This window comes from Cryptotermes secundus, unplaced genomic scaffold (assembly GCF_002891405.2).
Source record: "Cryptotermes secundus unplaced genomic scaffold, Csec_1.0 scaffold330, whole genome shotgun sequence".
Taxonomy (NCBI): Eukaryota; Metazoa; Arthropoda; class Insecta; order Blattodea; family Kalotermitidae; genus Cryptotermes; species Cryptotermes secundus.
Window position 1 is genome coordinate 1,579,182 of NW_019734317.1, and position 12,554 is coordinate 1,591,735.

The following is a 12,554-nucleotide window of genomic DNA, read 5'->3' on the forward strand; positions in this document are numbered from 1 at the left end:
CATTGATGTTCCAATAAAGGGGTGCCCCGTCTTGTTGGAAAACAAAATCCCCAGAATCAGCAGCCAGTTGTGGAAACAGCCATAACTGCAACATATCTAGGTAAGATGTACCAGTCACAGTTTTCTCACAAAAGAACGACCCATACAGCTTTGTCTGTGACATCGCACAGAAAACATTCAGCTTTGGTGAATCTCTTTCAAGTGCTACAATTGCACGAGGATTTTCAGTGCCCCAAAATCTCACATTTTGACGATTAATCTTCCCGGATAAATGGAACGTTGCTTCATCGCTGTATATCAACTTGGCGGCGAAATCTTCATCCTCTAATGCTTCCTGCATTGTGACGCAAAATTCCAGGCGCCGACCAACTGGTGCACATAATACAAACTTGGTGAATTTATGGTTCTTTTTATGTATCAATCATGTTTGTACGTGTAATACTTTGGAAAATACCGTATTTACGCATGTATAGGCCGCACATTTTTTGCCAAAAATTCAAGAGGAAAACTGGGGTGCGGCTTATATTCGAAATCACACTTCATTAAAAAAAAAATTATATTCATAATTAGTAATACAGGGTGTTCTACTCCTGAAATAATATTCCAAGAAAATTATTTTTTCTACAATTTCTGTCTGAAAATTGTGCTGCGGCCTATACATGTGTAAATACGGTATAGCATTCTGAAAACGAATGAATCATTTATAGTAGCCCTGTATTATGTGGCACTATGTTATTTGCCAATAAAAACAAAGCTAATTCCATTCATTTATCATAAAAATTGTATTAGATACAGCACTTTTAGATACAACGTAAGCATCCTAACAGAAACTGACATTTAAACATAGAGCAACAACAGGCATTTAAAGATGCACTAGCAGCAGGCACTTGCATAAAACTCTGGTGTTTAAAGGTTAAGTATCTGAAGGCTTGAGCAGAAATTCCAGAGGATTTTCTTAAACATTTTTAAGATCTCATCTGCTAAAAATCTGAGTGTAACCATTAGGCACTATTCTGAAGAAACTAATCCTCTCACGATGTTTCAAAAGGCTGCATCATGTTTAACAAATGATCAAAAGTTTCAATGTCCTTTTGAAAGTGGTTTCTCAAATCATTTGGATTATATCCTCTGTGCTCACAACATGTGATTGTACTTAAATATATTTGCAAATATAATGTAGTTATTTCTGAAAATCATTTATTTATCCACAATGATCGGCTACTGCAGGAATGAAGATTTAAATAAAAGAAGGCATAGCACAAGCAGGAAGCAGGAACATCATCTCCCCTTCTTCATATTCACTACTGAGCAAAAATGTAAGTAATTCTCTCACAGCCAAACTGTAACTACAGACCATGCAAAATCTGAGGCCAGTAACCAGGCCACACCTGTGATAACATGCAAGTTGTTGTCCATAAATGCACATACATCCCTTTGTTTCCAGTTGTAGGATTAATGCACAAATGTGTCTCATTTAAAGGCGAAAACACCCTTGGACCACTGCATCCCAACAGCACAAGATTAGCATAGGACATGTCAACCCTGCGTGCAATGTGTTTGTGTATCATTAGATGTGTACTGAGTTAGAATGGAATAAGCCTGGGACCCATAACTTTTGATAACTCTACTTTATTATGAAAACTATGCTCATAAAAATAAAGTCATATTACTAAGCTTGACTTCTCTGTGTAACTTAACTGTACTTAACATACTAGACCTACACAAAGTTAACTACTCATCCAGTTTCAATTTGATTCTAAATAAATAAATGCAATATAATAATGACACACAACAATATACATCTCATTTGTAGTTAATGGGATCCTCTTAACTTAAGAAAAAAATAGTTTGTTGAAGGTGGTACATGTGTCCTGCTCTATAATGCCCCTTTAACTCCTACATGGAATGGCATTTCTAACATCTAATGTGTATTCAGAGGGTCTACCTGAAAAACCCATCCCATACCAACTGTACTGAAGGCACAGACATTACTCAAGCAAGGAATAGATGTTATTTCCCCACAAATATTAAAAAGTACTTGTAAAAACTTCTACATTTAATTATCATTCATATGTAATTTAAACCCATGAGATATGAGGCAGCTTCATAATCTGCATTATGGTGGCCTTCAGCTGCATTTTAGTTCTGGTTGGATGGGAGAATCTATAAGATTGAAATTATATATATAAGGGTCAACAGGATTCCAAACTATCTGTTATATTATCAATCACATACAAATAAAGAAAATATGCTGACAAATAGGAAAACAAAGGAAATGAGGTATTTCATCATTCAATGGAATGTTAATTACATCTAAACTAGTTTAAATATAAACTGCCTGCACATCCCCCAAACATGTGAACTGATCACATTAACCCAAACAGAAGATTCTGATATTTTAATTCACATGTTAAATACAAGCACATAAATTTAATGACATTTTACAAGTTTTACAATATACAAATTAGTGAAAGACTGTAATACACAAAAACAAACAAAACAAAGTAAAAAATATATATATTTTATACTCTGTCTGCAATATGCAATTTAAAAGATTATTTTATAAGATGAATCACAAATTTCAAATTTAACATTGGTACAGCTAAGTAAGGTGCTTTATTTTCACTTGCAGCAAGTCACTGTCACAAATATGGCGTTTTCTTTCCTTGATATCATATATAACAGCACCACCAATTTCACTTCTGGCAATCTTTAAACTAACTCAACTTAAATGTCTGTAATGTGACTCTTGTGCAGTAAATGACAAAGAATAACGGTAACCGAAAAATCACAATTCATGCACTCTTCTCCCTCCTGAATGAGTTATGTTAGAGCAAGACAGTTAAATCAGTCCAGTTTCATATAAAGCAGTACTTCACAAAATGTGAATGAAACATTGTGATTTTAGTGGCCAATGATAAATTTATACATGAATTTTCACACTCTGAATGAATTTCAAATTACAGTGTCCTTTTAATACCAATACTGAGGTGCGAATTTCTTCATTGCTCACTATGTGGCAACAATGCCACCCATTCCACAAAACCAGTGTCACAATAAAAAATGACCTAGTATTCTCCCTATACAGTATGAAATAATCCAGATTAAAATTAAGTTAATCAACCTTTATACACCAGTTTCCTTATTCTGGAATTGTATTAAGCAAGTCCTGTTGTTATGCAATTCAAAAGGAAAGCACCAGCTGTGATAGATATTTTAAATAAATATTTGAGACAAAAAATAGTCAAAATTTCATATTTTCATATTTCATTTATTCACCTTCCATAAATCCTGTCACTTGCATATTGAAGCTATATGAGAAATCTTTGTATCTTCAGTAATATCAAATAGCTTCATCACCAGCAATGATTCCATACTAATATCTTTATGAACCAAAATCACATCACATATTTGCAAAATGCTCAGTATGTAAAAATAGTAATCAGCATGCAATTCTGGAAACTGTTCTGTTTTTGTAACTTTTGCACAGGAAGGATGTATTCAGATCATACCACACAACTGTCTAATTTACAAAGATAATTTTTTGGTGAAATTTTCTGAAACTGGTCATACTATGCCTGAGGTAGATGTAATTGTGTGTGGAGATGTAACACTGAAATGACCAGTACTCCCCACCATATTAAACAAAGAACTTCCAAACGTAATATTCAGATTTACAGAAATATAAAATTTGAATTTCAGTTACTATCTTCCTTCTCACTATTTACAATTCTACAACTAAACATATCACCAGTTATCAGTGATTGGCACAACTGACAGGAATACTGAACCATTCTTGAAACCAAATTCCACACAGAAGCTACAACCAATTAAATTCTTACGTTGCTCTGGAAGTGTGGATCACATTAAATATTAGGTTGGAATCTAGAAAAGACTACATCTAAGTGTGCATGAAGTAACAGCACCTTGTATGTTATAGTATGATAAGGTACAGGATATGCCATCAAATGCTGACATCATGGTCATTTTCCGAACATCAATAACATCCACACTGGAATGTCTACCGTTAGATAAGAGGCTTAGGCATGTTATGAGATGCTTCGATCACTGACGCAGCTCCTCCTATTACAGATTAATAATGAATAGTCAATTTTGATCATGTAAAAGTATTCAGTCATTCCAGCACACACACACAGTGTATGTACAGCACATGCACATTTATATATATTTAACTTTATATTACATAATATAGTTTTGGCAGCCTGTTAATCAACACACTCTCATTTATCACAATATCCCATGGATTGCAAAGGACTGTACATTACTGCAGAAGTGCAGAAACATCCCACACTTTAATCAGTCGGTCTTGCCCAACAGTTAGTAGTTGTTTGCGGGGCTCATCAAGGTCCATGAACACAATAGCATGTTTCGCATCATGAAATGTGGCCATAGAAGTGTGACTGAAACAATATAATTCAATAATGTACAATTTTTTAACTTTTTTTGGTACAATATAAGTTGTGTTAAGTATTAAAAGTGGCCAGGGAACTCTGTTCTGCAACAATTATAGATGGACATAAAAACTCACAAATCTTGGTATGATTGTAATAAATGCTCAACATGGTAATTCCTACAAGACAAATTCAAACAATGATTCTAATGCACATATATAGCCTTTTTAGTATGAACTTGGCTTTACAAGTAAAACTACATGCTGGAAATCTAGCAACCATATTGTGGTGCATTTGCACCATGAAAGAGCTGTTGAGATACAGAAATCTGTAAACACAGGGATTACACAACAAAAAGGAAAGTTTTCTCCATGCCATGCTGTGCCGAGCCACACCGCGCTTGTTGTTACGCAGCACTGCAGTAAACACACATTGGCAGCAGCTAATCAACACGTTGCTCGGCAACGCCTATGTGGATGCTATGATTATGCAACAGTGGAGCAAGCTGTTTTCTGCGTGTCTGTTTGAGGGCTTATAGGAGAGAATGAAATGACTAAGAAGTTAGTCAGTTCTCAGTCAGTCCTCGATGCGAGACAGCTGTGGAAGGTCTGTAGTGGATAAAGACTTGAACATGTGATTTGAAACCTTGAGGAGTGTGATAGTCAGTCATAGCTCAGAATTCAGCCAATGAAGACTTACTGTGTGACCTGAAGATTTCGATTGGAGTGTGTGATTCAGTGAGACTGAAGACTAGTGCAGATAGAGTGAAGAGATTCATGTGGAGAGACTGTGCTTTGTGTAAAGCAGCAACAGTGTAATTAATTGTAGTTATGACCTGTAGGTTGTTAATAAATCCAACTACCAATCCGAACCCCATCTACCTAACATATGTGACAATATAATTATAGGCACTTTCCATATTTCTTGATCATTTCATACTATCTGTTTACAACAGTGCTGCTCGCTTGACTTCTTACTATCTGATACTGAAGACAGAGGCTGTGTTCCTCTGAAACATTAGTAAACTTTACACAATACCCATTACCACAACACAGAAGACAGTGCTCTCCACAGTCACCACTGTGAGAACCTCAAAGTACTATGATTTCCATTAATGTACATTTAGTGATTAGTTGGTGAATTATGTTAAAAGAAGAGTTTCATACAGTAATAATTCATGCGATTCATATTCAGAAGCATCAAGTATCTCAGTATGTTCTTTGTGGCTCTACTCACTTTTCCCATGAAAATTCCAAAACAGTGCCTTGGAAAAGACTGTAACTGTTTTCTTCCCTGGCCATTAAAATTCAGTGTGACAGTACCACTAAATAACCCATAAACTGTTGTACTTACTCCATGTCTTTGAGTTCAGAGAGGCATGGATCACAGACACGCACATCAAATTCAAAACCCATTACAGGAATGGAGGTCCGACCTGCACTGCAACGGTCACACACTGCACGTCCACAGTAGCGACAGTGGTGCTGCCTGAGACCCAGTTGGCGTTGGTCCATCATGGCACGAAGGTTCCAGAAGAATGGGCGTCCACATCGCTGACAGCAGTCTGATTCATGCCACTCAGGTGTCTGACACAAAACACAGCAAGGGTCATGGAAGACAATTGCAAGAAAACCTTGTTACAAGAATCATTACTAGCTCAGTGGGTCAGCAGAGATGAAGACCTTTGCCTAGAACTTTTTGTTCCCCTAATGATAATAATGTACATTTCTCACATACAAGAAAACCTGTCTTTAGTGGAACCACTATTAAACAACACTGGGTCATAACAGATACATACTCTGGTCCCAAAACTTTAGCACAGTAGCAATTTAATATCATGTGTAGCAAAGAGAAACTGTGTAATGTGAAACTGAAACCAAAGATAGGATTTTAACTTTTTCTAAATAGTTGTTTCAGTTGATGGGCTATCTATATACATGTGGTCTGCCATATTTCTGGTGCATGTGACAGCTTGGTCTATGAATGTTAAGGAAGCACTGCCAATGCCAACACCCATCCCTTTATATGCCACTGTAAATCACACACATAAACTCAGCCAGGAATTTCCTTACCCTTTCTACAGTCATTAGGGTAGGTATGCAGTTCTAATATAGTCCAAAGATGCAGACTTACTTGTATATCTGCAGCCATGGTATCCAGCTCTCTCTCTTACTCACTTATGGAGCTGAGCCCCTCTTGAGAAGTGACCAATTGTGAGCTACTCAAGAACTTCCCAGCATTCTATGGAACCCGAAGGTTCATTACCATGTTCACAAGAGCCCTCCACTGGTTCCTATCCTGAGCTAGATCAATCCAATCCATACCATCCCATTCTATATCTCTAACATCCATTTTAATATTGTCCACCCACATCTTGGTCTTCCCATTGGTCTCTTGCCTTCTGGCTTCCCCACCAATATCTTATATGTATTCATCCTCTCCCCCATTTGTGCTACATTCCCTGTCCAGCCTTGACCTGATCATTCTGATTATACTTGGAGAAAAATAAAAGTTATGAAGCTCCTCATTATGCAGTTTTCTCCAATCTCCTGTCATTTCATCTCTCTTTGGTCCAAATATTCTCCCCAGCACCCTGTTCTCAAACACCTTCAGTGTATGTTCCTCCCATGGTACCCAACAAGAGGCATATATATTTGATTTGGTTGCAACAGTTTAATTTACTGAAGCTAGCAAAAACAAAAAAGCTGAAAGTGAAATGAATTACCAAAATTTAAAGTAGGAGAAATTCAAATGTATTACATTTTGAAAGTAAAGTCTAAGATAAAAATAGAGGCTAATTAGCAATGAGTGAATGAAATTAAGATTTAGGAAGACAGGAACTCAAGACATCAATGAGATCTGGGAAGACTGCTTTTTAAATGTGAAGGCTAGAACCTTACAAGTACATTGGCCAATGGTACAACAGCAGAAATGGCTACAAAATTTGGGGAAATGAGATTTTAAAAAATCATTTTGTCACGTGTTGGGTGTGTGACACATGAAAAATAACTTCACGCCATATTCAATATAGCGAATTTAATCTCACAATTTCACCATTTACAATTAAACCATTACTGCCATCTGCAGCATCATAAATACTCCTCCTGTAGTCATTTCCATTCACTCTGGTGAATGTTAGACTGCAACTGACTGGTTACTCTCGCTCTAGTAACTCACTCAATACTCACTACTCTGAATAGTGATCGCTGCTCCTTATTTAGGTTCGGCACGGACAACACAGAAAACACTTACGTGATAGGTACCACTGTTGTGTAACATCGTGTTTACCGATTGCCTAGCAACAGTCGTTGCACAGGCTCCCCTGTTGCGTGACACCATGTTTACCGATTGCCTAGCAACAGTTGCTGCACGGGCTCCCCCATTGTGTGACGTCACACCCTAGAGGGGAGGGGTGCTTACCGAGCATTACATGATAGTGGAAGGAATGGGGCTATGTGACGTCACTCACGAGAACGCTGAGTTCATGTGACCCCTACTTCCTGTTGCGCCATCCACGTCACAATACGGATAGTTTGAGAGATTCAGAAAAAAAGACATTAAATTGTTTATAAGGAAGACTGGAGAGAAGCTGGAGGACATTTGTGAAGAAACTGTTGGAAACTAACAATTGCCAACTGTCTTCAGTTATAAAAGGCTATGTCCAAAGAATACCACAAATGCTGAATAAACAGACCATTTCCGCGCACTGCCAAAACCCTCTATAATGGAAGATGAAAGACAGGTGAAAAATACTCTAAGGTTGACTTTATGGTTTTGTGACTGGAGAGTGTGACAACCTTTACTTAGGGGTGGGATGGGGGTGTAAAACCATGATGTTTTAAAAACATACAACATTCTCCTATTTTTGAACAATGAAATATTCCATCCTCATATCAGCTGACAACTTATATCAAAGAAGGAACGCTGACAGTATTTAATACAAGCTGTAACATCTATACAAATGCCACAGTATTCATGATGCAGTATTCAGTACAATTCCATTTATCACCATGTAAATATACCACAACAGTAATATATTACAACATATCACAGGGGACAAAATTAAATTTTGGAAGCAAAATGTTCTCTTACTTTTGGACAATAAAACACACTGTTGTCATATCAGTCGATATCTCATATCATGGAAGAATATATGACAGTAATGAATACAAGGATGAAACAGCCCAACCAAAATGTTCCCTTCTTATTCTTGGGCAATAAAAATCCCATCCCCATATCAGCTGATATCTCATTACACAGAATAATGGCTGACATGGGTTAATAAAAGGATGAAAAAGGAGAACCAAAATATTTTCTGGATAATGCAATCATATCTGTTGATGTCTCATTTCACTGAACAATAGCCAACAGTACAGGGATGAAACACCTGAACCAAATTCTTGCACCATCTGCAATTCATAGTCACTTGGGTCCTATATTTTATCTAATCGATAAAGCTAACGTAGTTGCAGACTGCTCAGAAAATCAGTTCAGAGTGCATGACCTGCGTGACTGTGACCACAGATGACATGTGGAGGCTAAATTCAAAGCCCTGCTGGCTACCAATGATAAAGACCCCTGTTAATTTCTGACCCAGTGATGTCTCAAAAAGAATCCTTGAAATTACGAAAGGCCTGTGGTTTTGATGACATTCCAAATGAATGTCTCCTGCATCTTCCAAGAAGACCTCTTGTGCATTTAACACATCTATTCAAACAATGCCTTGGGCTTGATCACTTTCCAGCTCCTCGGAAAGAAGTAAGAATCATTAACTGCCGAAACCCAGCAAAGATCCAAAATTTACATCTGATCAGCAGCCTTTTGTCCACTACAAGCAAACTAGTTGAGAAGCTGATTTTAAGAATAATCCAAAGAAACTTTCTAAATGCAAGTCAGTTCGGCTGTCAAGCAGATCACAGTACGACACTTCAGTGTATGAGGCTGGTGGATCGCTTTGCCCTAAATTTCAACAATAATATGTCAATGGCTGCTGTGTTCTTGGATATCAAAAAGGTCTTTGACAAAATGTGGCACTGGCCTACTTTTTAAACTGAGGGAATTAGAATTTTTAACAAGTCTCATTATGCTAATTGCTTTTTTTCTCACTAATGGAAAGTTTAAATTCTTAGTAGAAGGAAACTTCCTACACCAAGAAATACTACAGCAGTGGTACTTCAAGGTCCCATGCTTGCCCCATTATTGTACAGTCTGTATATAAATGATGCCCCATGGCAGCTGGAACTTGTCTTGCTCTGTTCAAAGATGATAACTGTAATTACATGATAGAGAAATACGAATGCTGTGTTCTCTAAAAACTGCAGTGAGGACTCAAGTGCAGTGAATTCATGGCGTAAGCGCTAGAACATAAAGATCAATGAAGAGCATCTCAAGCAATCTATTTCTCAAGAAGTCTTAAAGTGACGATGTACTACAACTAAACGGACAAGACATTCCCTTTCTAAATAATGTAACTTATCTTGGTGTCACTTTCAACAGGAGAATGACACTGAGACACCATATTGCAAAGCCTGTAGCCAAGGCCTTGTGCACGTACTTAAGGACCTGTTCCCTATTCAAATGTGAGTATTTAAGTATAAATATTAAACTTACTCTTTACAAAGGGGTGTGCCATAGCTCAAGCGGTTAGTCGCTGGCTTTCCACCGCGGAGGCCTGGGTTCGAACTCGGGTCTGGTCAAGTGGCATTTGTGGAGGACAAAGTGGCACTGGGAGAGTTTTTCTCTGAGTACTTCTGTTTTCCCTACCAATCTTCATCCACCAATTGCTCCACAATCACCCTCACCTATCGTCTGGGGCTGGTACAATATGTCAGAAGTAGCCACAGTACAAGGGACTTAGTCCCACCCACTAGCAATAAAAAAAACTCTTTACAAAGCCCTGATTATGTTAGTAATGACTTATGCCTGTCCCACCTGGAAGTATGCAGTGGGCGCTCACCTCCTGAAACTGCAGTACCTGCACAAGACTACATCTACACAAATGCTGTAGCGTCCTTGGCATTTTACTCTGTACAATTTCATTGATCACCATGTAAATATAAAGCCATACATGACAAAGGAAAAAAATAAAATTATACAACCATAAACAGTATTTAAATCGCAGGAAAAAACTAATCATTGAGCATTTTGACATACTTGCAAATATTGTGACCATGTACCACAATTTGGACTCCATTTTACACTGTCAAAATTCAGTGACCATTTTTGAAGTCTAAGATCACTGTACCCAAGGCAGTTTCCTTACTTGCCCTAACCTATTTCTAACCCTGTAAGTATGCATCTCACCTCCTTTCTCTCCTGGGTCATGTCCCAAAATACAATTACTGAATCATCTCCTCCTGAGATGAGCTGCTGCTTGAGACTCGCATAGCATAGAGCTGTCACTTTATTACTGAAAACGAAACAGAAAGAGAGACACATCACCACATCTTATCAAACATCCTGAAGGTCTCAAATGCAAATATGTCTGCTTGAATGTACACAGAATGTTGTCTATTCTCATAATTTTAATGTTGAGTAATATTTTTCCACACTCAATAATTAAAAATGTTGTGAAATAAAATACATGCAGCTGGAAGTTATTGCAACATCACAATCTTCAGTATTCATACGAGTATATACATATCTAACAGGCACTCCATGTTCAGTCACTACTGCTGCACTTTATCATCATTAGAAGCTCACACTGTTGTACAAGGGATATTCAGAAAGTAAAGATACAAGTCCAGTAAAAATGCAAGGGGATTTTCTTTCCAGAAATGGCAGTGCTGCCATGTGAGATAGGAACCATGTGACAGGGCAGGGTTCACCGACCACGGTCAAGGCAACGTGCTCGCAGTGTTTGTTTTACAGCAAAGATGTTATGAACAGGCAAAACGTGGCAAAATGGTGTCATGAATTTGAAGCAGGAAGAAGTGATGTTCATGAAGAAATAAGGAGGTGAAGGCCATATACTGTCACTGATGAAAGCATCCAAAAAACTGATGAAAACATTCGTGCTGACAGACATTTAACCATCGATGAACGTCATTAACAATGTCCAGAAGTGTCAAGAACTGTTCTCCATCAAACTGTTACAAAAACATTATGCTATCGGAAACTGTGCATGCGTTGGGTGCCGAAAATGTTGACAGACAATCACAATAAAAATCGAGTGGCTGCGACACAGGCATTCCTCGCGTGTTACAATGATCAATGTGTCAACTTCCTCGACTGTATTGTGACGGGAGATGAAACTGGGGTATCTCAAAACACACCTCAGAATAAGCGACAATCAATGCAATGCACACTCTCACCAACAGCAAAAAAAACTCAAAACCTCACATCAAACTGAAAAATCATGGCAACCATCTTCTTGGACAGGAAGGAACCACTTTTGTCAATTTTTTTTCCTCGAGGAGACACCTTCAATGCTGCTGCTTACTGTGAGACACTGAAGAAATGGTTGGGCTATTCAAAACAAGCAGAGGCGCAGAGGAACGTTGACATGAGGAGTCTGCTTACTACATGATAACGCCCATCCACACACTGCTCGCGCCACACAGGAGTTCTTGCAGTCCTTCAAGTAGGAAATATCGGCCCATCCACACACAGCCGAGACCTTGCACCAAGCTACTATCACTTGTTTTCTAAATTGAAGGAAAGTCTGGCCGGAAAGACTTTTTCAGATGATGAGGATGAAGTTCAAGAAGCGGTGATGACATAGCTAAGAGAGCAGGCAGATTTCTATGACACTGGAATAAAAAACTCATTCCCAGGCTCACTAAGTGCTTTGCAATCTATGGTGACTATGCTGAAAAGTAAATAAAGTTGTGTTGTAAATGTGCTACAAGTGAATCCCCCAGCCCCCAAAAGAAAAATGTTTTACAAATTTTTTTTTAAGGTCTTTCATTCTGGTCCGTCACACTAACCAATTAACAATCAAGTTCCTTCCGTCAAATGTGACACTTTTTTAAGTTTTCCACCTCGTCAGCACCTGCCTTACATGTTTCGGCTCACCACGGAGCCATCATCAGAGGCATTTATAGTAGAAAAAGAAATCACCAACACACAAAACTTCACTTTGTCCAAGATAGCCACGTTCCAGTTAATTAAAATAATTACAAATAGTTAAAATTACCCAGA

General features: G+C 38.0%; 1 protein-coding gene across 1 annotated transcript in view; it reads right to left on the bottom strand.

Annotated features, from left to right (window-relative positions):
* Positions 1–763: 763 nt before the first annotated feature.
* LOC111868567 (WD repeat and FYVE domain-containing protein 2) overlaps positions 764–12,554 on the bottom strand; it is a 23,572-nt gene continuing 11,781 nt past the window's right edge. Inside the window, exons 5-7 of the mRNA XM_023859326.2 lie at positions 10,716–10,821; positions 5,766–5,998; positions 764–4,421 (exon numbers count right to left, since the gene is read on the bottom strand). Coding sequence (XP_023715094.1) covers positions 4,283–4,421; positions 5,766–5,998; positions 10,716–10,821 — 478 coding nt within the window. The 3' untranslated portion in view covers positions 764–4,282. The remainder of the gene's footprint in view (positions 4,422–5,765; positions 5,999–10,715; positions 10,822–12,554) is intronic.